The 26,124-nt window shown below is 47.4% G+C and overlaps 2 protein-coding genes across 7 annotated transcripts in view; both read right to left on the bottom strand.

Moving 5' to 3' along the window:
• Positions 1–795: 795 nt before the first annotated feature.
• On the bottom strand, positions 796–15,428 carry LOC310997026 (putative ribonuclease ZC3H12C). Of its 2 annotated transcripts, none has more exons than XM_083986595.1 (6): positions 15,279–15,428; positions 5,134–5,996; positions 4,354–4,493; positions 4,036–4,270; positions 3,820–3,926; positions 796–2,990 (listed from the first exon to the last, which is right to left on the bottom strand). In XM_083986595.1, exons 2-6 carry the CDS (start codon positions 5,925–5,927, stop codon positions 1,420–1,422), a joined length of 2,847 nt encoding a protein of 948 aa, XP_083842721.1. In that variant the 5' UTR covers positions 5,928–5,996; positions 15,279–15,428; the 3' UTR covers positions 796–1,419. The 2 variants fall into 2 exon arrangements, with proteins under 2 accessions (XP_083842721.1, XP_083842722.1); XM_083986596.1 differs by lacking the exon at positions 15,279–15,428 and adding an exon at positions 11,155–11,413.
• Positions 15,429–16,431: 1,003 nt separating this feature from the next.
• LOC310996659 (mitogen-activated protein kinase kinase kinase kinase 4-like) overlaps positions 16,432–26,124 on the bottom strand; it is a 34,326-nt gene continuing 24,633 nt past the window's right edge. For 2 of the 5 annotated variants that reach the window (XM_083986097.1, XM_083986093.1), the window contains 15 exons: positions 25,579–25,679; positions 25,363–25,487; positions 25,030–25,124; positions 23,476–23,654; positions 23,147–23,276; positions 22,539–22,841; positions 21,307–21,424; positions 20,910–21,080; positions 20,671–20,814; positions 20,442–20,576; positions 20,235–20,335; positions 19,592–19,741; positions 19,335–19,494; positions 19,090–19,229; positions 16,432–18,990 (listed from right to left, as the gene is read on the bottom strand). In XM_083986097.1, the coding sequence (XP_083842223.1) occupies positions 18,907–18,990; positions 19,090–19,229; positions 19,335–19,494; positions 19,592–19,741; positions 20,235–20,335; positions 20,442–20,576; positions 20,671–20,814; positions 20,910–21,080; positions 21,307–21,424; positions 22,539–22,841; positions 23,147–23,276; positions 23,476–23,654; positions 25,030–25,124; positions 25,363–25,487; positions 25,579–25,679 (2,136 nt within the window). In that variant the 3' untranslated portion in view covers positions 16,432–18,906. The remainder of the gene's footprint in view (positions 18,991–19,089; positions 19,230–19,334; positions 19,495–19,591; positions 19,742–20,234; positions 20,336–20,441; positions 20,577–20,670; positions 20,815–20,909; positions 21,081–21,306; positions 21,425–22,538; positions 22,842–23,146; positions 23,277–23,475; positions 23,655–25,029; positions 25,125–25,362; positions 25,488–25,578; positions 25,680–26,124) is intronic. The other 3 variants (XM_083986094.1, XM_083986095.1, XM_083986096.1) reach the window with 3 other exon arrangements.

Here is a 26,124-nt window from a genome sequence, read left to right as displayed (position 1 = left end):
CACTTCCTGTCTTTATAAAGAGGCTAAAAGCAGTTTCAAGATGAACCGACCCCAACCTAAACCAACGCCTGGAAACAGATTCATTCCCTTTCGTCGACCAAAATATACTTCAGGCGTGATTTGTATTGGAGCTCCTGTAGAAAATAAGCCAGCTTCAAAAAACCCAAAAGCAAAGACAAAGAAGTCGCGACACCTAAACATAGTAGGCCGACAACTCCCTTCTGTTTTCCCTAACATATTTGAAGTCATTGTCTCAAAGCTATTTCCACAAGATTAAAAGTTGGAACAAGTGTTGTGCGTAAAAGCAATACATCGAGAGTGTTTTGATAAATACGGATCAACGAGTCCATGTACTGTATATAACATCAGCGACTTAGTTAATGATACAATTTGTATCAAACAAGGTTTTTCTCTGTCTAGCATGGATTCAGCTGGGATCTGCTACAGACAAAGGGAGACGCTGTTCACCAAAAGCACAGCACGGGGAATCTGTTAAATATATTTACAATACTGTACATACATACACGGTCTGTTTATATATACTGATGTCCAGATGTTCTGTCTGTAGCAGAAACCAGAGTTGACCCAAAATAAAGGGCCAGAGAGAGAGAGAGAGAAGAGTTAGAGAAAGATAGATAGAGATAGAGAGAGAGAGAGATGTCCCTTACTAAAACTAAGGTACACACGACAGGGTCACCCATCTCTACAGCTACAACTCTGACCAAAAATACCCACGCCGTCTCAAATGAGACGACTTTCTTTCAGACACTGAATTTTTTCTTCTTTTTTTTCCTCCTCCAAACCAACATGACGAAAAACCCCACACGACACACACACACACAGAGATTAATAGCATAACACACACACATGGTGGTCAAATAGGAGTCATGTGTACCAGACGGGATTCGCCACCTCACAGAAAAACTTCTCTGTGAGCGACTGAAACTCCCGTCCATCTAGAGCTACACACGTGTAAGAAAAATAGATTTTCAAACACTGCTTTGCTCAAATCTAAGAATAAACACAGTGCATGTGATGTGTGCACATCCTCTACTAGTGTGGACGTTAAAAACAATCCTTCATATCTGGTGATATCAATACATTAAGTTGGGAATGGGGTGTAAAATTAAAAAGAAAAAAGTGCCTTTACATTTTGATGCATCACAAGTCTCGCATGTAAAGGACACACATAAGAAGATGCTGAATAAATACAAAAAAAAGAGTAGATGTAGTCGCACAAGTATCTCTTCACACTTTTTGTCTGGTTGAGTTGAGTCGGTCGTCGCGGTGACGAGAGCTGGATCCGTGAAAACTCTTTGAAAAAAGGAAAAACGCCGCCCTGCAAAGTGTTGCAACGGCAGGTTTTTGTTTGTGTTTCTCTGTTCTCCAGTTTTTACCCACAATGCACCAGCTCGGGCCTCAGTAGCCCGTCTGGGCCTTCTCTGCCAGGATGGCGGCGGCGAGCTGCTGGGGGTCCGTGACGTGGGGGCTCCGCGTCATCACCCGGCTCACCAGCTCCGAGGGGAAGATGTTGCACAGGTTGACGTAGACTTTCTCCCGCACGTCGCCGTAGTGGGGGGCGTGGGGGGCGTGCACGGGGGAGTCCGAGTGCTGCTGCATGTAGGAGGAGGGGGGGCCGGCGGCGTGGGCGAGGCGGCCGCAGTGAGGCGGGTAGGGCGGGAGGGGAGCGCTGGACGGGTGAGGCGGGTGAGAGGAGTGGGCCGAGGGCGGGTGGCTCAGGTAGTGCGTGGGGGACGGGTGGAGGGCGTAGCCGTCCTGCGACCACGGGAGGGCGTGCCAGGACGACTGGCGTGTGTCCGGGAGGCTCTGATAGGCCGACGGCTCGTACCGGGCCGGCGGTGGCGGGCGACCGTAGTACGAGTCCCAGCCGGGCAGAGCTTTGGGGCGGTGGTGACGGTGCGACGCCGAGAGGTGCTCGTACAGGTGGGAGTCGGACACGCTCTCGGCTCGCGTCGGCGCCAGGCAGCGGCCCAGCGGCGAGCCGGGCGGGTGGGGGCTGGACTGCGGAAGGGAGTGGTAGTCGCCCGGGCAGCTGGAGCGAGCGGCGAGCGGCTGGTGCTGCAGGTGCGGGGGTAACGGGTAGAGGGGGCGCTTCGGGGGGGCGTCGGGCAGCGGCGGCGGCGGCTGGTCGTGGGCGCAGCTCGGCCCGCGCGTCACGCTCATGTGGTAGCCGTGGCCGTGTGGGATGTTGGCGTAGTCGGCGGGATGGAGGCCGCCGCACAGGTCGTGGCTGGACGAGGCGGCGTGGTGCGCGTACATCCGGCCGTGGGCGAAGTGGACGTTGTCCTCCAGTAAGGCGTCCGGCGGGGGGCAGCCGGGACACGGCCGCTCGCCGTACGAGTCGCAGCTGCTGCCGCAACTGGCGCTGCTCTCGCTGCCGCACTCGGAGCCGGCGGAGCCCAGCGAGCCCAGTCGCAGGTCGGCGTCGTTGGGGAAGCGGCAGTCCGGGCTGCGCCGGGACGCCAGGCTCAGGCCGGAGTAGGCGCGCGTCACCGAGTAGTAGCTCAGGTCGGGCGACTCGCAGTGGGGGTAGAGGTCGTGGCCGGGCGCCGGGAGGAGGCCGTGAGGAGTGGGCGCTCTGGACTGTTGGTCCTGCGGGAGGCTGAGGCCGGACGGCGGGCCGCCGGGCGCCGGGGACATGGTGACGCCCACGCCGCCGCCGCTGGTAGAACCGCTGCTGCTGCTCTTCTGGCTCTCCGCCCGCCCCTTCGCCAGCAGCTTCTCCTCGGCGTCGCTGTAGGACAGGGCTCGGATGCTTGGGTCCGACTGCCTCTTGGTGGCGCCTTTCTTGGCCTCGATGCTGCCGGCCGGCACGCTGTGGCTCTTCACCAGCCCGGCGTCGCCCTGGTTCTTCGTGGTCACGCAGGTCTTGGCGCTGGCTCGCAGCTCGTCGGCCACGGCGCGCTGCGGCTGGGCGCCTCGCTCCGGGTGGTAGTACTTACACTTGTGGCCGTAAGTGCACTTCTTTCCTGTAACCAAGAGACAGAAGGTCTCAGTTTGATGCCATAATAAATATAATCCATTTTCCGATTCATATCGATCTTCATTTGATTCATAAGATCTTTTATCATATATTATTTCCTATTTCCTCTGTTCGTCTCCTGCTATCGACTGTTAAAGCAGTTGCACTGTTAAACTTCTGGAGTGGGTCATGTTAAATAAATGTACATTAATGTAACTGCTTTTTGGTCAATTTTTAATGTAAAGATTATTATTTTTAATAATGCACCAGGTTAGAGAGTTCCATCTTTGTACAATTTTCAGCATTAGCTCTGTGAAAATCTCTTTCATAACCAAGCAAAACTGGTATTAAAACTGAAATATTTCTGAATGAATGAAGTTAATATATCGCCCACACAAACGTTATCAGTAGGATTTTAAATTCCTTTAAATGATTTCAACACATTTTTTTTAGATGCGTTATACAGAATCAGAATCAGGGACAAGTCAATTACCAAGTAGTTCTAGTCAAATAACCCAAACCAAGTATTGAGTGCATAATGGACATAGTTTTCAGAAGGCCAACATTTCCATGTTAAAAATGTTTTTTGTTATATTCAAAATGTTTTGAGATACAGAACTTGAGGTCTTCATTAAATGTAATCATTACAATTAAAAGAAATTAAATAAATAAATACCTAAAATGTTTCATTCTGTGTGTAATGGATCTATATGATGTATTAGTTTCAGTTTTTCTAATTGAATTACTGACATAAATAAACTTTTCTAATGTATTAAGATGCAGCTGTGCGTTCAGGTGAAATCTGTGCATGTGTGTGTGTGTGTGTGTGGTCGCACCGTATGGACAAGGCTGTTTCTTCTGCTCGGGCATGACGGGTCTTTTCCTCAGGAAGTTGTCTAAGCTGGGGCCGTGGCGCCCGAGAGGGTCGTCTGGGGGCATGAATCTGAGACACAGAGAGGACGCATCACACAAGCAGTTAAAGCATAATGATGAAGAGCGCTTTAAACCTTCCTTATGTCACCTCCTCCTCCTCCTCCTCCTCCTCTACTCACTTGTCGTTGACAAAGGAGTACATGAGCAGCCGCTCGTCAATGAACTTCTTCCACTCGGGCTTCTCATTAGCCAGGTCCCGGTAGTTGTCGTTGGAGACGATGATGCCGTCTGACTCATACGCCAGCTTGACAATGAAGCGGTCGTCATAGCAAACCACGCGCCGGCCTTGGACTCGTCGCGAGGGAGTGAAGACGAGAATCTTCTCCTTCTCCAGGCGACGCAGGTTCTCTTGATCTGTGGACGAGGAGGTTTACGTTACGGTGAGGTCAGAAGAAACGTGTAACTGCCTCCACTTTGTGTGTGTGTGTTGCTCTAACCCGTTATAGGTGCATCGGGCCGGGACTGCTCCTTCCTCCAGGCGGGCACAAACACTGTGATGTCATGATGGCCGCGCTCGAGGAACCAATCCACAGCCAGCTGGATGCCCTGGCACGAAAACACCTCCTTGTTGCCATGACTGCAGGACACAGCAAAAAAAAGGCAGAAGGGAAACAGCAAATTAACACTTGAAATAAGAAAAATAAAACGTTTTTTTTGTGTGATTCTTTCTTAAGTCGTTTTTAAAGGGATAGTTCAACATTTTGGCAAATTAGCCCATTGCCATAATCCCTATAGTTTTAGCAGTAGGTTTGTTACTTTTAATTGTCGGTGCAAGCTATTTTTAGAACGGCGGAGCAGAGCCGTGAGCTGCTCAGAGCTACGCTACGGAGGCTCATTGGATTTCTTGGTTTCCCTCATCAAACTCATCAAATACACAATCCAACAACTCCAAAACGCTCTGGTGGACAAGTTGTGACCTGCACATTCACCACGATATGAGATAATAATGTAACGTTACGAGAGAGTTGTTTTAGAGGTAAATTCATGCTAAATCACTGATGCACGTTCCCGTCGGGGGCAGTTTTTCAGCAAGCAGTCTCTCCATTTGCTTTGAGAGCAGCTTGCGGCTCTGCTCCGCCGTTCTCAAAATAGCTTGCACCGACAATTAAAAGTCACAAACCTACTCCTAAAACTATAGGGATTATGGCAATGGGCCAATTTAGCAAAATGTTGAACTATCCCTTGGGGCTCAGTGTGATCTGTGGTGCTGTCCTCACCTCATGGCCACGTTGCTGCCGTCCACCACGATGGGCCGCAGGTTGTCCTGGTCGCACAGGGAGTCTGACGGACAGGGCGAGTCCGACCTCTGACCCTCCAGCGCGTCGGAGCAGCCGCAGGACGAAGAGGAGGACGAGGAGGACGAGGTGGAGGCCAGCGACGACCCGGCCGGCTGCTCGCTGTCCGCCGTCTTGGTGCCCAGCTTGACCAGCTCCCCCAGGATGTCGTTGATGAGGGTGTCGGGGCCGAGCTTGGACAGCACCAGCCGCACCGTCTCCTCGGAGTAGCCCAGCTTCAGGGCGAAGTCCAGCTTGGCTTGGTACTCCTTCCCCCCGGCCGCCGGTTTGGAGGGGCGGGGGTCCGATGGGGTCTTGCATGGGGAGCTGGGCGGGGACCGGGCGTCGCGTTCGAGCTCTAATGAGAGTTCAGACGGGAGCCCCTCGGTGCCTAAGTCCACACACTGGGTCCGACAGAGCGGCTGGTGGGTGTTCTTACTGTGGGTGGACCCTCCCTCTCCTCCGTCAGAGCTGGACGACGGCGGCGGCGGCGGCGGTGGCGGCGGCGGTGGCTCTCGCTCTGCATCAGGTGCGGGGTTTTCCTCCTCCGCCGTGGCCGGTGGAGGGGAGTCGGCGTTGCTGCGGTTACAGGAGGTTTCCCCCTGCTCCTCCATAGCAGGGGGCCCGTCTGCGCCGCCAGCCTGCCGGTCAGACCCCGCTACGTGGAGATACTCCAGATCCAGCCCCAGGTCGAGGATGTGGCCCGCTCCCGCCTCCACATGGTCTTTCTGACCCATGGATCTGTCACAGACATCCAGCACCGCGGGCCGACGGCTGCCCTCTCACAAAGCTGCACTCATGGGCGCCTGAGGATGAGGAGACAGGGACATAATGTTTAATTAAGATGATTAATAACAACACACTTCAGCATCCCTAAACTGATGGAGAGATGGAGCAGGGACCCCCTACTGCATATAATAATAATAATAATAATAATAATGAATTTTATTTGTAACGCACTTTACTACTAGGCTACATTCAACAAGAAACCTCAAATTGCTACAACAGCAACCAAAAAAGAAAAAAGTTAAAACAAGAGTTAAAAACAGTTATCAAAGTAACAAAGGTAAACAATTACAGATATAATGTATAAATATAAAAATATTAAACTGGTTAGCCTACTAAGCGTGGACAAACCACCGAGGCTAAAAACCTATTTATTTAGGATGGCTTTTAATACCCAGTAGCTTGATGACACTTTTATCTTATTTGATTATGCTGTATTGCTTTCACTGTATTTTATTGTTTTTATTCATTCCTCTTTTTATCTATTACCTGCTGTAAAGCACTTTGGTGCACCGAAAGGATTGTTGTAAAGGGCTGTATGTATAAAGTACATTTACATTTACATTCACTAAACTATTCCGATAATACACAGGTTCATATTTGCATGTTTTTATTTAAACATGTGCAGGGACGTGCAGTGAGTAGGGGGCCAACAGACCTTGTGCTCAGTGCTAGTATCAACAATATCTATCAATTGCCTGACAATCAAGCGTACAAGCTGTTCAAATTGATGTTTTTATTTTAAACATAAATGTGGAAACGAAAAAAGAAAGAGTTCCTCCGCGGACCCCCTGTTGAAGACCTCGGGTGTAGACAATAAAAAACTATTTAAGAGATTTAAAAAAAAAAAAAAAAAAAGCACATGATGTGAAGACACTGTGAGGCGTTAGAAAAGTAACCGGTGGCCTGAAATACCAGAGAAACTATTTGCAAAGTGAGAATTTGCATTCAGCTCCTGTTGCAACAGGATAATTCAGAGTCAACACTGAGCGTCACTTTAGGGAAATCTGACTTCAGGCCCCCCCCTCCAACACCACCCCCCAAACACTGTGAGCCATCTTGTTTACACTGGCTCTAACGCTCTGTGTCTCGGGCAGTTGGGGCCTCCAGACTGAGCGACACAAAGAGGCGGTGGGTGGGGGCCGCTCACTCTAATTAATGGACTCCCGCGTGTTTTTTTCTTCCTGGTCTGGCCCCAGTGTGTTCATACGGGGGGCCACGCCACAGCACATCAATCTAACAGGGGAACAGAGGGTGGACCGTTTTCTTTTTTTGTTGTTTTTTTAAAAAGGCCGACCCCCCACCACCACCAGCACCATCTTCATATTCTACCTGGTAATTAAGGTCCATATGCTTCTTCCCACTGGGGCGGCAGAGTCACTCATTAAAACTCAGAGGGGCTCTCAGCCAATCACCATGATGCGTTCAGGCACCGAAGCCGTGGGGATCTGGGAGGATAGGGCGGCTGCTAATCTGATCGGTTTAAACTGCACACAAATTACAGGAGGCGCTTTGAGAAGTTAATCTGAGTTCACGAAACCGATATGTTAATCTCTGCAAACAAAGTCACACAGGCCAGGTGTACAGGAACATTTACCGCAGCCATTGAACGTCACAGTTTCTATGTTATTTAAGGCGAGACACTGCAGGCAAAAACATGCACTGATCAATTTTGAGATTTTTCTTCCTTAACATGTATTCTTTCAGAAAAGTTGAAAGAAATGGGAGAAAATACACATTAAGCTTTTTATTTTACTTCAGTTTGTCTCTTTCGTCAGTAGATTTCTTCTAAATTCACCAAAAGTTAACATAGGCCTACTGTGCTGTGCTGTTGTCTGACCCATGTCATGTCAGGTATCATTGTAAAGCTCTCTCTCTCCTGAACAATGATGTAGGCTCCAAAAATTGTCATTTCCTTCGTATCCGCAACCAATCGTAAAAGTACGATTTACATTAACAATCTATGGAATTTTACAGTACAAGTCTGTAAAGGCCGTTTTCTCAAAATGAGTTTATCCTCAGACTCTGAGCTAGAAATCTCCACTTCAGCAGCAACTACAGACACCAAACCTTCCAGTTTTATTCCTGTCTATATTCTGAAGGTTTTTACAGAGGGGATTGTTGATATATCATTTATAGCCTGATTTATACAACGTTTTATTCCTAAAAACATGGTGAAATTTGACTTTTTTTGGGCTACTGACAGTATTTTCTCATTTACAGAGTGATAAAAAGAGAAAAACTTCTGACACTAATGTGTAAACAAAATAAAACAAGAATTTTGAAAGTGGCTTTATCCATTTTTCAGATTTCAGTTCTGGAAATGTATGCAGATTAGCGCATATTTCATCAGATATTGTCTCATTTAGCCTACATATTTAAACATAAAATGTATCGTATTTAAAATTTTTACCCTATTCACCTGTAGTGTCCCCCCTTTAAAAAAAAAAGAAGTAATAATAATATAAGTGAACTCATCAGCAAACAAGACACAGAGGTCGCCTGGAGCTTTTAAACTGGAGCATCATCATCATCATCATCATCAGGGCGAGAGAGGCGATGGGAGAGAGGGGGAAGTGACTTAAAGCTGGCGGCTGGGAGGGAGGGAGGTGGGGAGGGGGGGTGGAGCGAGTGTGCATTTTATGAAAAAGGGGCTGCCTAGCAACATGGTCGAGCTACTGTTGCTAAGCTACAGCTGTTGAAAGCATTCTCCCTCCCAAATGCCAAGACAGAGGCTGCAGCGTTTCAGTCGGCGACACACACACACACACACACACATACACACACACACACACACACACACACAGACACACACACACACACTCAAACACACACATACATACGTGCACATAAAAAAAAAAGGTTTGGTGAGGGGCTTAAGTGTGCCTCCCTCCCTGGCAACCCCTCCCTCACCCCCTCTGCCATCCAAGACAACAATAGACCTGCAGTAGTGATTGGGAACCTGGCATCCACCACAGTGGGCGTTGATGGTGCCCATGCACACATGAACACACACACACACACACACACACCGAACACACACACGGTGACTCATACTGCTGTGGAGAGAGAGAGAGAGAGATGCAGAAGCAATCGGGAACATTTCATGCGCACTCTCTGTTGACGGTCTAAACGGACGCGTCCAAACTACTTCTGTCAGGCCTGACATCATCCAGTCTGAAGCACACACACACACACACACACACACACACACACACACACACACACACACACACACACACACACACACACACACACACACACACACACACACACACACACACACACACACACACACACACACACACACACACGCTGCACAATGCACATCGGCGCCACGGACGCACCACAATACAAAACACACTCAGATCCACCCACGGCGACGACGGCCTCCAAGCTTTCAGAAAAGAAAAAAAAAAAACCTTCAATTGCACAAACTGGTCGTCACAGAAATGACTTTCTCAGACATCAGGTGGATCTGTGCATCAGAGATGTTGGCAATGAAGTTAATAAAACCAGGCTGGAGCTTGCAACTTATTTACTACTATATATACACACAACATATCAACTTATGCAGAATAATGAAGTGGTGATGAATTCCTCAGATCCCCATGCCTACGGCTGCAATTAATTATGTTTAATAATCAGTTATTCTGCTGATTAGTTTCTATTAGTAGCCATGACAGAGACTACACTGGTATATTTGGATATAAACTATTAGAATAGAAGTAAAAATGAGCAAAAAGATACAGTTTTTTCACATTTAATTAAAGCAACTGTGCCCCAGTCGCATTAACCTCCTTTTATTTCGGTGCAATCTTTACAAATCTGATCCCAATCCTGTTAGAGCCTGTTAAATAAAAGTCTGCGAGTGTGGTCTGGGCTCCACTCAGTCCGTTGGTGCATTGTGGGAATCAGGCCTCAGTCTTTAACCTAACGGACCAACAACTAAACAGCAGAGCCACCTCATCACATCACACCATCTCCAGACCTGCAGGCTGAGTGGGTGCATCTTTTAAAACATCAGCCGGTCAGCTCCCACACACACACACACACACAGTAGCAGCGCTGCTCGGCTTTGATGGAGCCAGTAATGAATATGTAACACAGTCGCTCCTTACAGCGCTTTGTATGTGGGAGCTTTGTGTAAGTGTGTGCGATGGGGGGAGGTAGGAAGAGGGGGAGGTATAGTCTGAGAGGGGGCACAGGGAGGACAAGGAGGGGGGGGGGGGTCTGCATGAGTGACACTGTGCAAAACTTATTGTAAAAAAAAAAAAAGTGTGTGCGTGTGTAGTGTACATCTAGATGGCGCGCTAGGCTTTCCCCGCCAGCAACAGGGCAACAGATGTCTGCTGAGCGCTACTTTCAACTGGTGTCTCCCCCTCACACACACACACACACACACACACACACTGCACCTCACTCTTGTTTCCAAACATCCAATAAAACGACAAGAAAGAAACAGCAGGATTGACACACACACACACACACACACACACACACACACACACACACACACACACACACACACACACACACACACAGGGTCAGATATACACTGTGAAAGCTGCACTCTATCACACATACTTTCCAAGGCTGACCCAGATAAAATGAAGCTTTTTCTCACCCCCACCCCCCCAAAAAAAATCCCCAACCACGCACACACATACACACACATATATAGGCTATATACCCCCCTCATGTTTCATATCAACACACATCACACTGTTTGAAATTTAAACAACTGCAGTGGCGGTGAAACAGCTGCAGACTTCAGCAGAAGTTGAAGCAGGTGCAGCAGCACAGTCAGAGCTGGAAACTGTTCTGACTGAGTCTGTGTCAAAGCTGCACATTCAGCTTCTCATGCAAAAGCAGCGGTTAAAGTCGGTTTGTCACTTACTGACACAAACTGATCTGGAGACAGAGGAATGGGGCTTTATTTTGAAAAGCTTCATTTAAATTCAGGCAAATCTTGACATTTAGAGTGCATCGGTGATTTGTGAATGATGCTGCAGGAAGCCAGTCAGTCAGTCAGTCAGTCAGGTAACACTGCTGCAGCATCAGTGAGACAAGGCAACTACAAATCACAGTTGCCACAAATTGACATTTAGAATATAAAAGTTAGAGCTAAAAAGTCAAATTTCAGAATAAAAGTCAGGTTATAAGCGTCACACTTACCAGGATTAAAGAGAAAGTGCATTAGCTCATGTTCGCGTGTTTAAATCCTTCATAAACCAGACAGGGACAAACACTGGAGGTGACACAGAGGAAAGAACAAGTGCCAAAGTTTCCTCAGCAGCTACATCCAAACCCGGCGTTAGTTTTGAGCTGCAGGTGAAGCACAGACACAGACACAAACGCCTCCTCCTCTGTCCCCCTGTCTCCGAGTGTCCTCCAACCAGGACTGTGCTCCGTCCCTCCGTCAGGTCCTACCGAGGCAGGCAACTTGGACAATGAGTGGCAGAACAGATGGAGCAACAATGTCTGCCATTCCCTCGCTCAGAGTGGCTGCATCCTCCACCAATCACAGCACAGCAGCAGCGGCCCTTACAATGAGACGCAGAGACAGGGAGGAGGAGGAGGAGGAGGAGGAGGAGGAGTGGCTGTGGGCAAATGCCTGCAACACCCAGTTTCCCCAAGGCACGCGTACTCAACGTGCACACACACACACACACACACTACCCGGTCTGAAAGGGCTTCCCCTGTGTGGCCGATGAATCAACGAGGGGTGGGCGGCCGAACAATGGAGCCACACAATGGGAGGCTGGAGAGGGCAGCTGCAGTGTGAGGGCTGCTGCTATTACGGCCCAGGGCAGCAATGGAGAACACCTGGCTGCAGAGCGCCACAGTCACTCTCCTCCCTTTGTCTTGGCCTCGGGGGGTGGGGGGGTGGGGGGGTGGTTGGGGGGTAGTAGTGGTGGAAGTGGAGGGAGGGGCTCAAACTGAAAGAAAAGAGCGAAGCTGACTGAAAGACTAGTGTGGCCTTTAAGAGAGTGCATGAGTAAAGAGGAGAGTGTGGCTGGGCTGAAAGGGAAAAAGGGCCAGTGTGTGTGTGTGTGTGTGTGTGTGTGTGTGTGTGTGTGGGGTGAGGGACATCAAAAAGTTTTATGTCCAGATGAGTATGAGGAGGGGACCTGTGCCTCATTGTTGCGGCACACTTAGGGCAGATGACTCGGAAACACAAATCTTTCCCTCTCTGTCTTTAATGTGACCGCACACAGATGTAGGGATGGTAAATGTAACAAAATAAAACCTAGAAATAAAAGTCAAACAATTATATATTAGTGTTTTTTTTGTTTTTTTTGCAGTGGTGTCACTGTGACGTGAATGCATATTAAAGATTACACTGTTACACATAATACAAAGCCACTACAGAGCACAGAGACAATGGAGAAGGGGATTAAAGGGATACTTCAGCCAAAATCTATAATTCACGAATTTTCTACTCACCGTCATGCCAAGGAAGGGTTCGGAGAACTTTCAGAGCTACTACTACAACAAGGATAAAAACAGAGATCAAATTAATTTTTTCCGAACAACTTTTTCATGTGGCGGCTTCAGGACACTTGGGTCAGTACAGACGAGCAGTATGGAGGTATCTGGATGTTTCATAGTGTGTGTTTTGGACGATTCAAAAGTGAGCTCTATCCGCCGCCATTATATGAAAATCCGTTACCAGCTGGACCCCCCCCTGGAACTACAAAAGCGTTTTGATGACTCAGAAAGTTCTCCCAACCCTTCCTTGGCATGACGGTGAGTAGAAAATTGGTGAATTATAGATTTTGGGTGAGGTATCCCTTTAAGTTTTGCATTAGTGCAACACAACTGTGCTAAACCAGACTATAGGAGAAACAGAGCAAATATAGCTATTGAATAAAGAAGCCAATCTCTGACTCTGGAGACGATCCAAGTCACACAAATGACTCCCTGTAGCTGTTCTCACTCCAACAGTTCATCCAGGGTTTACAGCTCCAATATAGTCAAATTAAAGCAGGTTGTACCAACACAAACCCTTGCCGTTCTGCATCTAAATGTAGCAGGCGGTGAAGGCATCTCACTGTGATGTCTGGTTAGTCCCATCGGCTCCACTAATGTGGGTGTTCACATGGCATCAAACTCAGCCAGAAAGTGAAACTCTGATTGTCACAGTTGACCTTTCTCTCCCACACACACACACACACACGCCAAGAGGTCTTCAGCGCTGCATGAAGCCATCTGAGGTGATCTAAGCTCCTGATGCATCGGTCCAAATCCCAAAGACGCTTGGCTTCCCGTCTCACACACACACACACAGACTCACACACACACACACAAAGAGGAGCAAGAAAATCCTCTTTAGCGAGACGCTGGCAGAGGGAGCGTCTGGCGTTTTTACTTAACAGCCTCACAGAAAATGAGTCATCGCCGTTACAGCTGCTGATTAATGTTCTGTCAATCAACTAATAATCAATTAAAGCTGATATCATTTCAGCAAAACAGAAGCACATGTAACACATTTATGATGCTGGTGTTTCTCCATTAATACTGAAAAAACATTCAACTTACTATCATATAGTAAAAAAAAGCAACAGAAATGTATATATATTGAAAAAGATCAACTGATTAATTATCCACAGAAGATGAACTGACAAAATTTGGAGCTAATTTCTTTAGAGAAAAAGGAAAATTTGAACCTTTTCTAATATTTGATAGACTCAATAATGAGTCTGTGGTTAAAAAACATTTCATTACTACACAATACAACACTCCTACACTGCCAAATTGTAAATACTAACAGTGTGATCCTATTACTCTGTTTTAAATAACACCGGAGGGCAACATGTCTGCCAACAGAAATATTTGTTTAGAGAGAGACAAAGCTGAATATCGAGGACAATCTTTGGTGACAGCAGGAAGTCAGGTCAGTCTGTGGTGTCAGTGCAACTCTTTCCCCTTGCCACTCGCCAAGTAAAATAAAGTTCAGTTTCAGCCCCGCGGCTTAACAGGAAAACAACTGCCTGACAAAATAAGAGCGCGTCCTGAGTCGGATAAACATGATGAAGGGAGACACAGCAGCTGACCACCAGCACTGTATCCACACACACACACGCACACACACACTCACAGAGACACAGGAGCGCTCTGGAGACCATCTGTCGCAACAAACAGGTGTGTGTGAGTGTGTGTGTTGCTCCCAGCAACTGCAAAAACAACAGGATGATCATTTTTCCCCTTTGGAGGCTGATAACACTAAACACATACAGGACTGTCAGTGTATTTGATGGCGTTTTAACTCGAACTAAGGCTCAGAAAATGATCAGAAAACAAAAAATGTTACAAGCATCCAGCAGTTGTCATTTAGAGAAACTTGTCCAAAGATTTTAAGAGTTTATGATCATTTAAAAACAGCAGACCCTCATCACTCCAGGAGGTTGAAAACGCATCCTAACGACTGTCCCGGGTCAACAGAAGGAGACCCTGTGACCTCTGACCCTGCCCCTGCTGACAGTCTGCGCTCCCCACCCTCAGAGTGCACTGTGTTCATGCACATGTCAAAATCAATACTCAACAACATGGAAAAGTGAACAGATGATGCCTGTGTGGAGAGAGTGCTTCACAAAGCACACTGAATCTTATAAATGATGAAACTGAACAGCATGCATATGAACTATTTAAATAAGCAGTTTAAAATATGTTTTAAAAACTAAGTGTAGAGTCAGGGGGGAACTGATGCCTGGCTGATGGGATGGTGACAGTCTGCTGCTATAAGGCTTGTGCACCCACCAGGAAAAAAAAACAACATCCAAAAAGCCTGAGCAGCTCCAGCTCTGAGCCTCATGGAGCCACTGCTAAGCTGCGTGCAGCAGAGACACAGCTGTCAGGACAGGAGGGGGACAGAGACACAGTTGACAGGTGGAAAAAGACACAGAGTCTTCAGTGTCCCCATGTATACCCCCATAAATCCAATAGAAAGCCGACAACCAGTGGGAGCTTGTGTTTTGCTCAGGCCTCCCTCCTTCCCTCCACAGCAACAAAACAGCCATTTAAATGTCTCTAAAACTGCAGTCCCACTTAATAAATCATTACAACAACACAGCAGCATCCCTCTGCAGCCTGTTGACGCTCCAATATGCAACACAACTATACCACAGATGTTGGAGCTAGGGGAGCGCGCAGGGGCGTGCATGGGCACTGCAAACCAACACCGTCACGACCTCCCTGCAGCCCCCCCTCTCTCCACCCTCCACCCTCCTCCTCCCCCCCCCAACACCAACCTGCAGCTCCTCCGACAAACAGGTCCGCTTACCGCCGGGTCAACTCACCTGTTCAGGGCCGCCGCCGCCGGAGCTCGGAGACGACACACGCACACACGCACACACACATTCACGCACACAGAGAGAAAAAGCACCGAGCAAACGTTCCCATCACATACTGACTGGCGACGCAAAAACATCCGGCTGGATTTGCAGCGTGACCCAGCCGAGCTGCGTCAAGCGACACCAAGTAACGGGGCGACTTCCGCTCTGATGGCTTTTCAAAATAAAAGCAATACGCGCTTTGAAGCAGCGAACTGAGCTCTTTCTACATTAAAAACGTACGTGTTGCCATGCGACACGAAGCATTTTAGTTTTTCTACACAATTTATGTTAATTTGCGATGTTTTATAAACAATATTATCAGTTTTTTAAATCATACCTTCAACGTAAACCGGAAACTACGACGTGTTGCATTGACGCGAGCTTCGCGGAAATGCCAACCCATTGGAGGCGACATGAAGTGGGATGGGCCGTGAGGGGTGCAACGGGGCCACCTTGTGGTGAAAATATGCAACAGAAGATGGCCTTTTTATATTTTTCAAATTAATTAACTTTTTTAATGCTGTGTTTAACCGAGGATTTAATGGGAACTTTCATGCAATTTATTTGAGTCTTATAGACAGTTATTTACATGTCATCCTATTGTATACTCTACATCTAGGCAGCTGTAGTTCACTCTTCTTTTACAGATTGTGCAGCTCTTTTAGGAGACCTGACCAAAATGGCAATGTTGTGTAATCAATGCATAAAAACCTAATTTACATAAGCAAAGAATTGAAATGCATGTTGCAGGAAAACAAAATCTTCAGGGAACGACAGTTTGCTTCATTCTGAAAAGTTAAAATCATCTACTTACTACTGTTACAGTTTAATTGTGATTAATGGATGGGTTGTATATCAGGTTCCTTTGTAGCTGCTTCACTTGGCAAAGTTGCAAAGAGTGTTGCTTCCAAAACCCTTACAAAGAATGACACCACACTGTAAATTACTTCTGATTTTATTCAATGGAAAAAAAAGACCTTCAGGAAAATACAGTAATTCCCATAGTACACACAGAGAGGACATAAATTAGAGAGGCATGGCAGAGAGAGACGTTTGAGGGGGAAACATGTCACCTGGCAGGCAGAAAACATTTGATCCACGCTGCCACAGCCAGGGGCGCACTGCACGATGCAGGATGTAGAGGAATCAGTGAAATCACACTCTGGACTTGCGTAAATTCGTGATGTGAGCAAACGTTGATTATTCCTGTACACAAACGTCTAAATGATAGTACAAAAAGGGAATAATACAAAATACAAAACAGGGAAAAACTGCCCTCAAAATAAACCATAAATATTCATATCGATGCACATTGGTTTAACAAAACAATTGCTTCTGTAAACATTTTCAACATAAGGTGTGCATTACAATTTAAAAACCACTGCAGTTGCATACTTATCTGAAGGGTTACATAATAAAAATTGCAGAAACAAGACTAAAAACTAAGTCCAAGTTAAAAATATGCTGCTTAGTTCACACTGTCTGAAGTGGTTTTGTAACACTGCTATTAGAACGTGTTGTGATTGTTTTGTTTTTCCCCTTCCCAGCTTTTCACAGGTGATCAGACAGTGAAAGCACCTTGTTCCCGTGTTCTGCAGCTCGACAGTGAAGGCAGCATCCTTAACTGAGAGCGGGAGCAGAGAGATTACATGAAGGGGGAGCAGATGTGTGTCCTGTTGTCAAGTTTTTTTTGTTGGTTTTTTTTGTTCTCATTCATACAAACGCACAGCCACAGGATGGATCTGACAGTTTTACAGTGAAACGAGACCGCCCTAACCTTAAGTGACAAACACGTCTTGCCTTGTCGTACGGGTTTCAGAGGAATAAAATAGAACGAGGAAGCAAAATACAATTCTAGGATGGAGTAACGGTCCAGTTTTGTTAAAGTGGTGAATCTGTCTCTTCAAGCCAGACTGGACTGTGTAAACTAATTTGTCTGAAGTCCAAAATGTCAAAAAAAGAAAAGAGGTCCAATATTGAATCACATGGCTGGTTCAGACTAAAGTGTTCCAACAGTACACAAAATCCACACGTCTTTGCTCTTCAGAGGATTTTGAGCAGTTTTATTTCTAAATCAGCTTGAAACCTTTATAACGCCACAGTCTCCTCTCTAATGCAGAGCTGCATGATGACGTGAGTGTGATGTTCAGAGCTTCTTCTCAACCCACGCGAGTGACATCATCATCTACGCTGCCTTAACTTTCCTTCCCTTCCCCTTACTGTCAACTTCTGCCCGCTGGCCTCCATGCTACGTTAATGGCCACCTGCTAATTCTGCTTGTCTAATTCACAGTTTATCCTAGCCCTACTTATGACTGATCTTAAAGGAAAAATCCACCTGATTGAAAAAATAAAAATAAAAAAAACAAGCTATTGTAATAAGGAACCTCACATTTCCGGGTATTTTTATTGTTTGGTGGTCGACCAGAGAAAAAAAACATATCACAGACTGGAGAGAAACAGGGTGGATTCTTCCTTTAAGATTCATCTACAGGTGTGTCCTGTGTTTTTATGCTTTATTTATGTGCAGCAAGTCACATACAAAATATACAGTGTATTAAAAACCGGGGATAATTATTATTTTTTTGTTAATAACACCAAAGCAACATGCTGTCATAAACAGGGCTACTTCTGTCTTGACATAACCTACAGTACGTGAGGCAATGTGGTAAAAAGTTGAGAAAGTGTCTGTTAAACCCGGGAAAGGTTGATGTCAGTGTTAGTTATGTACAAGCTGAGATCCAGTACCCTGTTTTTTTTTTAATGGATATATCCAGAAGGTCCCTTGGAAAACAAAACAAATCTTCACTTTAAAGGAGGAGAAGGCAAAAAAGTGAAGATGGAAGCAGATTTACAAGTCAAGCATCATTTGTGGGAGTAAAACCGTGACTGTGAACTAGTGTTTGACGACATGCTTGACGTGGAAATCTATCACGGAGGAGGAGTGGGGAGTTAAATTTTGACCCAAACAGGACCTGGACTAAACGGCGCCACGAGCGGCTAAAGTCAGAATAATGTGGCGCGTACAGTATTCGCCACATTTTAGCCTCGTATCGTCCCTTCAGACAAACACGCTTTGTCAGTCATTCACATGCTCAGTGTTTTTGTTTTTTTTCCTCTATTCACACACACACGCACACACACATACATGATGCAAAGATTTTACTATGACACATTAAAGATTTACCATCGACAGGCAACAGATCCCACGTTCCCGCAGAGGAGGAGGAGGAGGACGAGTGGAGTTCAGCACAAAGGTCGGGGTGAGAGGAACCTGGAGGCTCGAGCGGGGCGGCGGGGTGAGGGTGTGGTTTTGCTGTTTTATTATAGTTAGTACACTCAGTGGACTCAACCCCCCCTGCCCCCTCCCCCCCGCCCTCAAAAACACTCACCCCACACCCCTCGTTACGTTTCATGATTACAGTCCAATCCGTGGTTTTTTTTTTTGGCGAGCGAGACGCAGAGAAGCTTCTCCGGCTCCGGCTCCAGGCTTCTCTTGTTCGTCGCCGTTGGTTCGCGGTCACAATCGTCATCTGTTGGTCGTCGTGTTCGGCTCGGCTGGTTGGTTGGTTGACGTGGAAAGCGGGCGTCCACTACCAGCTCATGAGGGAGGTGCGTCCCAGGGTCATGAAGTAGACCTGGCTGGCACCGCCCTGACGCACCGAGGCGAAGAAGACCTGAGGGCGAAAGATAAGAGACATAAAAGCTGCAGATTTGATGGCGATAAAAGAGAGAGAAAGCGGACAGAAAGAGAGAAAAAAAAAGAGTCTGCTCACTTTGTCGTTCCTCTCACAAAGGAACTTGAGTCTCTGGGCTCTCTTGTGCATGAAGACGCCGTCCAGGTGTCCCGTCTCCACAGAGCGGATCTCTATGGCCTTCTCTCCCCAGCCCATGATCTGGTTTGACCTAATGTAGGCTGCACAAGCACAGAGGGCGTTTTAGGGAAGTGTCACAGTTTCCCCAGCCTGAACTCAGACTTCCTCTCTTGTTATTAAATCCCCTGTCATGCAGGACGACTCACCCACTGAAGTTGGCATTTCTCCCCACTGCAGCACCACGTCTTTGGTGATGCGTCCGTAGGTGTTGACGTAGACGCCCTCGTCCTCGTAACACACCAGCAGCTCGATCCCGTCAGTGTTGGGTAAGATGATGATGGCGTGGCACTGAATGCTGGTCTGGATCTAACAGAGGGAGGGAGGGAGGGATGAGAAGTGTTAGCAGAGGAGAATAAAGCATTCAAAAGATGAGATGTGACCAAACTCTCAGTCGAGCACGTACATGTGTGGGCAGGTAGATGTCGTAGACGGCGCCGGAGTCCACATCCACAGCATGGAAGCCTGAGCAGGAGCCGTAGATGACCTTTAACCTCTGACCCTCCTCTACAGTCAGGTCCACCAGCAGAGGCTTGTGCACCAGGTCACCAAAAGACTAAATCGAGCAAAAAAGAAGAAGAGAGTCCGTTAAGTCTCAGAGAAATCTTTGTATTGAAGTCAGTGGGGTTCAAGAAAAGACTTGGCCGCACTCAGAGGCTCACAGTTTAAATTCTGTAAGTCTCTCTGCTTTTTTAAACACATTTTGAGAGAGAGGACAAGTTCGTCTACGACTGTGGAAAAAATCACATGTGTGGACTTTAATTTGTGGCCAGGAGCAGCGTGGAAATAGAAAAGTTTGATCAGTGATTGATCAAAAACTATAATTCCTATAGAAATGTGAAGTAATACATCAATAGACAAGACTCGTGTCTACATTTTAAAGTTTAAATAGCGTCTCTAAGTGAAAGTATGACGGAGCAGTAGATGTCCAATTATTTGTTTGTTTTTCGACCTCCTCTCATTCATTCTCTATGGGAAAATCTTCCCAGTTTTTCATGACTCATGTCCGTGGTGCTGATAAACCCAGATCCTCCTGTGAGCCCACTCACCTTAAAGGCCATGAACTTGTGGTAGGGTTTGGGAGCCCAGGCGTAAACCTCCACAGCGTTCTTCAAGGCCAGCACCAAGAACTTGATCCTCTCATACTTCACTGGAATGAAAAGGAGAAGTGGGTCAATTGTGAAGGTTGGATTCACCTCATCCTTTGTGTGTATCATTCAGTTCTGGGTGAAGAATCTCTTTTGGGCGGGACGTACCGACTTTGTAGTGGACGCAGCCCTCCAGGTCGCCCACGTTGACCCACCCCTGCTTCTTCTCCACCTCAGGGTCGTTGTGCAAAATCTTGTTTCTGAGCCACGACAGGTAATAAACTCGCAGCTTGTTCTTTTTACCTGCAAGGAGCCGAGGAGGTTGAGCATTGAGAGAACGGATAAACATGCATTTATATATATTTTTTTAATACACATGGCTGCACGTGAGCTGTACCTGATATGGTGACCAGGACGTTGAGTCCCTCCAGGACGTCCATCTGCTGGATGCGTCTCCGGTTGATGAGGGGGTAGACTTTCCCCTGACCGCTTCTGTCCAGCAGCATCAGGCCGCTCTCCGTCCCCACCAGCAGGTTCACGCCTGGAACAAACACAGATGTGCACGGCGAACTTGAGTACGTAACAACGTGGTCGTCGGCGCTGCAACGCCGCGTTGACTTCTGAACGTGAACCTACCCCAGAGCGCAGCGCACAGGATCTCAGAGTTGAACCTCTTCTTGTACTTGCGGATCTCTGGCGTGTCGCTGGGCGGACGCGTGTTGACTGGGTTGACGTTGACCACCGAGCCTTTACGGGACGGGTCGACCCTCAGCGGGTCCACCAGCCGCCCGTCCTGCCCAAAGGCAGCTGTGGAGAAGCAGCAGAGACGCCAAACCATGTAATTAAATGACTAATGAACAGACTCATCACTTCAGCTCGAGAGTTTCAACACTATTTCTTTATCAATGATGGAAAAAATGTGTGTGTGTGTGTGTGTGTGGGGGGGGTTATTGCTCTTAAATACTCCCCAGAGAAAAAAAATAAGTCATGTTTCTGTCATCAGGAAACAGAGGAGCGTTCACTTTTTAATTACCCATGTTGTTGAGGGAGCTGCCGCTGGATGGAGAGATCTGGAGAAGGCGCGGGTCGATGAAGGGAGTGAAGGACGAGGAGGACTTGTGTTTGGACATGGAGTTGCTCTCCGACTGGGACTGAGAGAGATTAAAGACATTTAAAACACAAACAGATTTCCAGATACCTCTCAATGACAAAACAGACACGAAGCGTATTATTTATTAGGCTTTTGGTCCAATCCATGTCATTTATAAATCTGACTATGATTGTTCTGCATTAGCAACAGACTGCTCAGGCTGGAGCATGTGAATTACAGCTCTGCCTCTGGGGCTCATAAATCTGTTCAATCAAAGTGGGTTTTTTTTATTTTATGATGCAAACAAATGGGAATAAAAAAAAGTTGGCGGTGAAATTCAGGTTTGTAACAAATCAAACATGCTGTTATTGTTAGTTCCCATGAAGCGCGCAGGGACATACATGTTACAGATGAAAACACAACAACATGTGAGACAAGAAGAAATGTGTTTAGGGAAATAGGAAGTAATCCAAACATGAGCTGCTGCTGGTAGTGTGTGTTAAGAGGAAAAAAGCTGCTGCTAATAAAGCACAGAGAAGAGAAGTCCACCACCCAAGATGCCTGTTGTTTATTATTAATCAATAAAATATATATATTTATGTATATTATATATATTTCTTTGTGTAAGTGGGTCATATGGTTGTTTTGGACGTCACACCAGGCAGCCGTCACCCGACACTGCTACAGCTACGTCGTGACGTCCTGTTAAGAAATGGTCATTCATCGTTCACCCTGAGAAGCCCCCGGGGTTTAGTTTCCTCCACGCCCCGACCGTGTCCGACCACCAGGAGGCGCCAGTGTTAGCGGCAACGCAGTGCAGTGCAGTGAGCGGAAAAGGAGGTTGAAGACTCAAACCAGAGAGGTGTCAGCCAAGCCAGAGGGGGGCAGAGGAGAGCCAGAGTGAAGCCAGCAGGACACACAGGGTGATGGGGGAGGGAGGGAGGGCAGGAGAGGGTGCAGAGAGGCTCAGACCAACAATCAAGGGCTGGACGGTGGGTAAGTACAGATTAGAGGGGGAAAAAAAGCATTTGCAAATAATTTATTTTTCCTAGCACCATGTCCAAAAGGATGACAACAAATCCTGGACCGGCTGGATGAAAATAAACATTTGCAAGCGTGCACCTGCAACCGTCCAGGCTTGGTTATTTGTCCCCGAGATGGTGGGGGTGACATACCTCTATGGCAGTGAGCTCGTCCAGGGGGATCAGTGGGGACATGGCAGGACTGGCATGGCTAGATGATGAGGGGAAGGAGGAGGTGGAGGAGGAGGAGGGGATGGTTGTGGAGGAGGAAGGGGAGTGATGGCTCTGCTGGATAAGGTCTGGTAGGTGGTGGATTCGGCCGGCAAAGCCGTTTTTCTCTGGCAGGCCGAGGCCCCCGGGGGGTTGGGGCTGGCCGTGGCCGTGGCCAGAGCCGGCCGAGGAGGAGGAAGAGGAGGAGGATGAGAGATTGACCAACCGCTTTATGTCAACGGTGCTCTGGAAGCAAGAACAGGCACACTTGGGCTGGAGCGAGCAGGTGGAGAGGAGGAGCTGAACGTTCGACTGCTAGTCTGCTGCTTTACTTCATGATTCACAACATCACACAACATATTCTTATGTTTGGAGACCACATCGCATTAATTTAACCTATGAGTATCTCTGTATATGTCAAACATGAAGCAGCAGACGACTGGAATTTAAAACAAAAAGGGGAAAATGGTGGACAATGAGTAGACAATGACACAGAACAAAGAAAAACAACATTTCTAACAACTACACACACTCTTGTCTCCATCTCTTACCTGTCTGATCACCAGCGTGCCGTCCTTGGAGGGCGTGGTGGCCTGGTCGCTCTCCGAGTCTTCGACCAGCATGGTCTTTGCAGACTCCGTCTCCCCGTTACTCATCTTCCTGTAGAAGCCATGGGAATATCTGATGTCCGTAACCAGACCAGTGTTAACAGCCATGCAGAGAAGCCATGCCAGCACAGTGCACATAAGTCTGACAACAACATCTCTGTCCGACAAGAAAACGTCTTGTCTTGCTTTATATTTAAACATGAATTCACAAAGAAGCGACAGACAACATGGACGGACAAGTGGGACAACGACATCGTCAGACTTCAACCTACCCTGCTCTGGAGTCCTCAGCTCCTGAGGTGGACTCCTCTCCCGCCTCCTGGTCCACCTCCTCGTCGTCGTCTTCGTCTGTGGTGCCCGACTCTTCGCTGGAGGAGGAGTAGTCGGTGACCTTGTGGGGAGGCCGCACATCGTCCACCGCACGCAGCTCCTTGGCCAGAGCAGTCAGGTCCTGAAAGAGGGATTAATCTTTAGAATAACTGGAGTGTGATTCCTCATTGTAGCCTAAAAGGGATAGTTCAACATTTTGGCAAATTGGCCCATTGCCATAATCCCTATAGTTTTAGGAGTAGGTTAATTACCTTTAATTGTCGGTGCAAGCTATTTTTGGAACGGTGGAGCAGAGCCATGAGCTGCTCAGAGCTACGCTACGGAGGCTAATGGGATTTCTTGGTTTCCCTCATCAAACTCATCATATACACAATCCAACAACTCCAAAACGCTCTGGTGGACAAGTTGTGACTTGCACATTCATCACGCTATGAGATAATAATGTAACGTTATGAGACAGAGTTGTTTTCGAGGCAAATGCAGAGACTGCTCGCCGAAAAACTGCCCCTGACGGGAACGCTCATCAGCAGTTTCGCATGAATCTCGTAACATTGCGTTATTATCTCATAGCATGGTGAATGTGCAGGTCACAACTTGTCTACCAGAGCGTTTTGGAGTTGTTGGATTGTGTATTTGATGAGGGAAACCAAGAATTCCCATTAGCCTCCGTAGCGTATCTCTGAGCAGCTCGTGGCTCTGCTACGCCGTTTATGGCAATGGGCCAATTTGCCAAAATGTTGAACTATCCTTTTAAATCTCTAGGTACAAGCAGTGGAGAAGTGCTTCCTGAGTTATTGCTACTCTTTGGTTCTGTATCCATGTTTTACTAACGCAGGCTTGCAAAATAAAAAAAAGAAGGGGAGTGATATTTCCCCGACATGTTCAATAACAAATGGGCCACAGTTTATCTGGCTACAAAGCCAGGTGAGATTAGAAGCCATTCTGACAACTACAAGGAAACAGGAGATAGTGTGTTTGCATTCAGACGTGGCTGCATTCAAATCCAGGATCAGGAGCTTTCTGTGGAGGGGCTTAACCCCTCCAGTGCCGTGTGCACTTCACCGATGACAAGCAATAAGACTGTGCAGGCATGAGGGAGGACGCCAGCAGGAGGCAATCACATCACAGGCAGAGGGGACGTAACCAATGACAGAGCTGGAATGAATTATCGCATCAACCCTCACGAAGCAGAGAAACTTCTTTCATCACCACACTTTAGTGTACAATGCAATGAGAGGGGGAGGGGGCGATGGTGCAGGCAGAGCGTACTGTAGGTGTGATGAATCTCTTTTATTAGGCTTACCACATCAGCCTAAGAGGTTCCCCAACAATCACGAACCATTGGATTCATGAGATGTTGCACACATCAGGTGGTTGAATAATTAGAGTGGTGGGAAATAGAGAGAAACACAAGTGGAGGAGGAGAAAGACACAAGTTTTCACCTATTCAGTATCAACACAATGATAAACCAGGACTGTGGAAGCGGCGGACTTACAGCTGGTCGAGTGGGCCGGGCCAGGTTCTTTTCATCTGGTTTTTTGGGAACGTTTTCAGGCCGCTGGAGAGGCGATCCTTCAGATTTGGAGGAAGCTTTGACAGAACAAAGAGAAGGCGAGTGAGTGTGGGAGAAACACAACTGGGCCAGGAGGAGCTGGCTCTGAGAGGATCCTTAACGGCCCGGAGAGAAACAGCTCAGCATGGGAAGCTATCGCGGCGTTAAGTGTGTAGAGTGAGGATGGAGTTTATATCACAGTGATAATCGTGATGAGCTAATAAGCAGTTAGTAGAGGGAGCGAAATGCCGCTGTGTACAGTACCAGGCGACTCACAGCGGGGTCTGAAGCGGTCCCCGGGGCTGGCCTGGGAGCTGGAGTTGGAGCCAGAGGAGCTGCCGCTGCCGGGCCGAGGCTGCAGCTTCTCCACGCGGTCCCACAGCGGGCGCTGCTCCACGTTACTGCCACAGGGAACGTTAACAAGTCTCATTAGCACACAGAGGTGAAACGTACAGCGTATACACAGCTTGCTGGAGGTCGCCTCTCCTTTACCTGCCAGCGTTCCTCTGTCCGCCCTGGTTGCCAGGTTGCGACGGCAGAGGGGACTCTCTACGGGACAGTACAGGCGACCTGGATGTCGTCCTCACCGGCACCTGGGGGGACACAGATTCAGACGCTCTCACACACATGTAGCGCGTTTAAAATCTAAAAGTGAAGATGTAGAAGAACTTAAAGTTGCACAAGACAGAAAAAAAAACATCAGAGAGGAGCTCGTCTTCATCTCATCACATAATCAAATAAAAAAAAAAACAATATTTGCCCTACATTCAGTCTGCTACTTTGAACTGTGGATCATAAAGGCATCTTTTAATCTACACCACCCGAGTGAGTTTATACTGGAGGAACGTGCTGTTCTTTGGTTTTGTGTCACATAATTGCTGCATTTTGATCGATGTTTTACCTTAAAGGGATAGTTCAACATTTTGGCAAATTGGCCCGTTGCCATAATCCCTATAGTTTTAGGAGTAGGTTCATTACCTTTAATTGATTGGTGCAAGCTATAGGGATTACGGCAATGGGAAATGTGCCAAAATGTTG

The sequence above is a fragment of the Trachurus trachurus genome (genome assembly GCF_905171665.1).
Source record: "Trachurus trachurus genome assembly, chromosome: 2".
In the NCBI taxonomy this organism is placed as follows: Eukaryota; Metazoa; Chordata; class Actinopteri; order Carangiformes; family Carangidae; genus Trachurus; species Trachurus trachurus.
The sequence above is the reverse complement of the archived record's forward strand: the minus strand, read 5'-3'. Positions and strand labels throughout refer to the sequence as shown.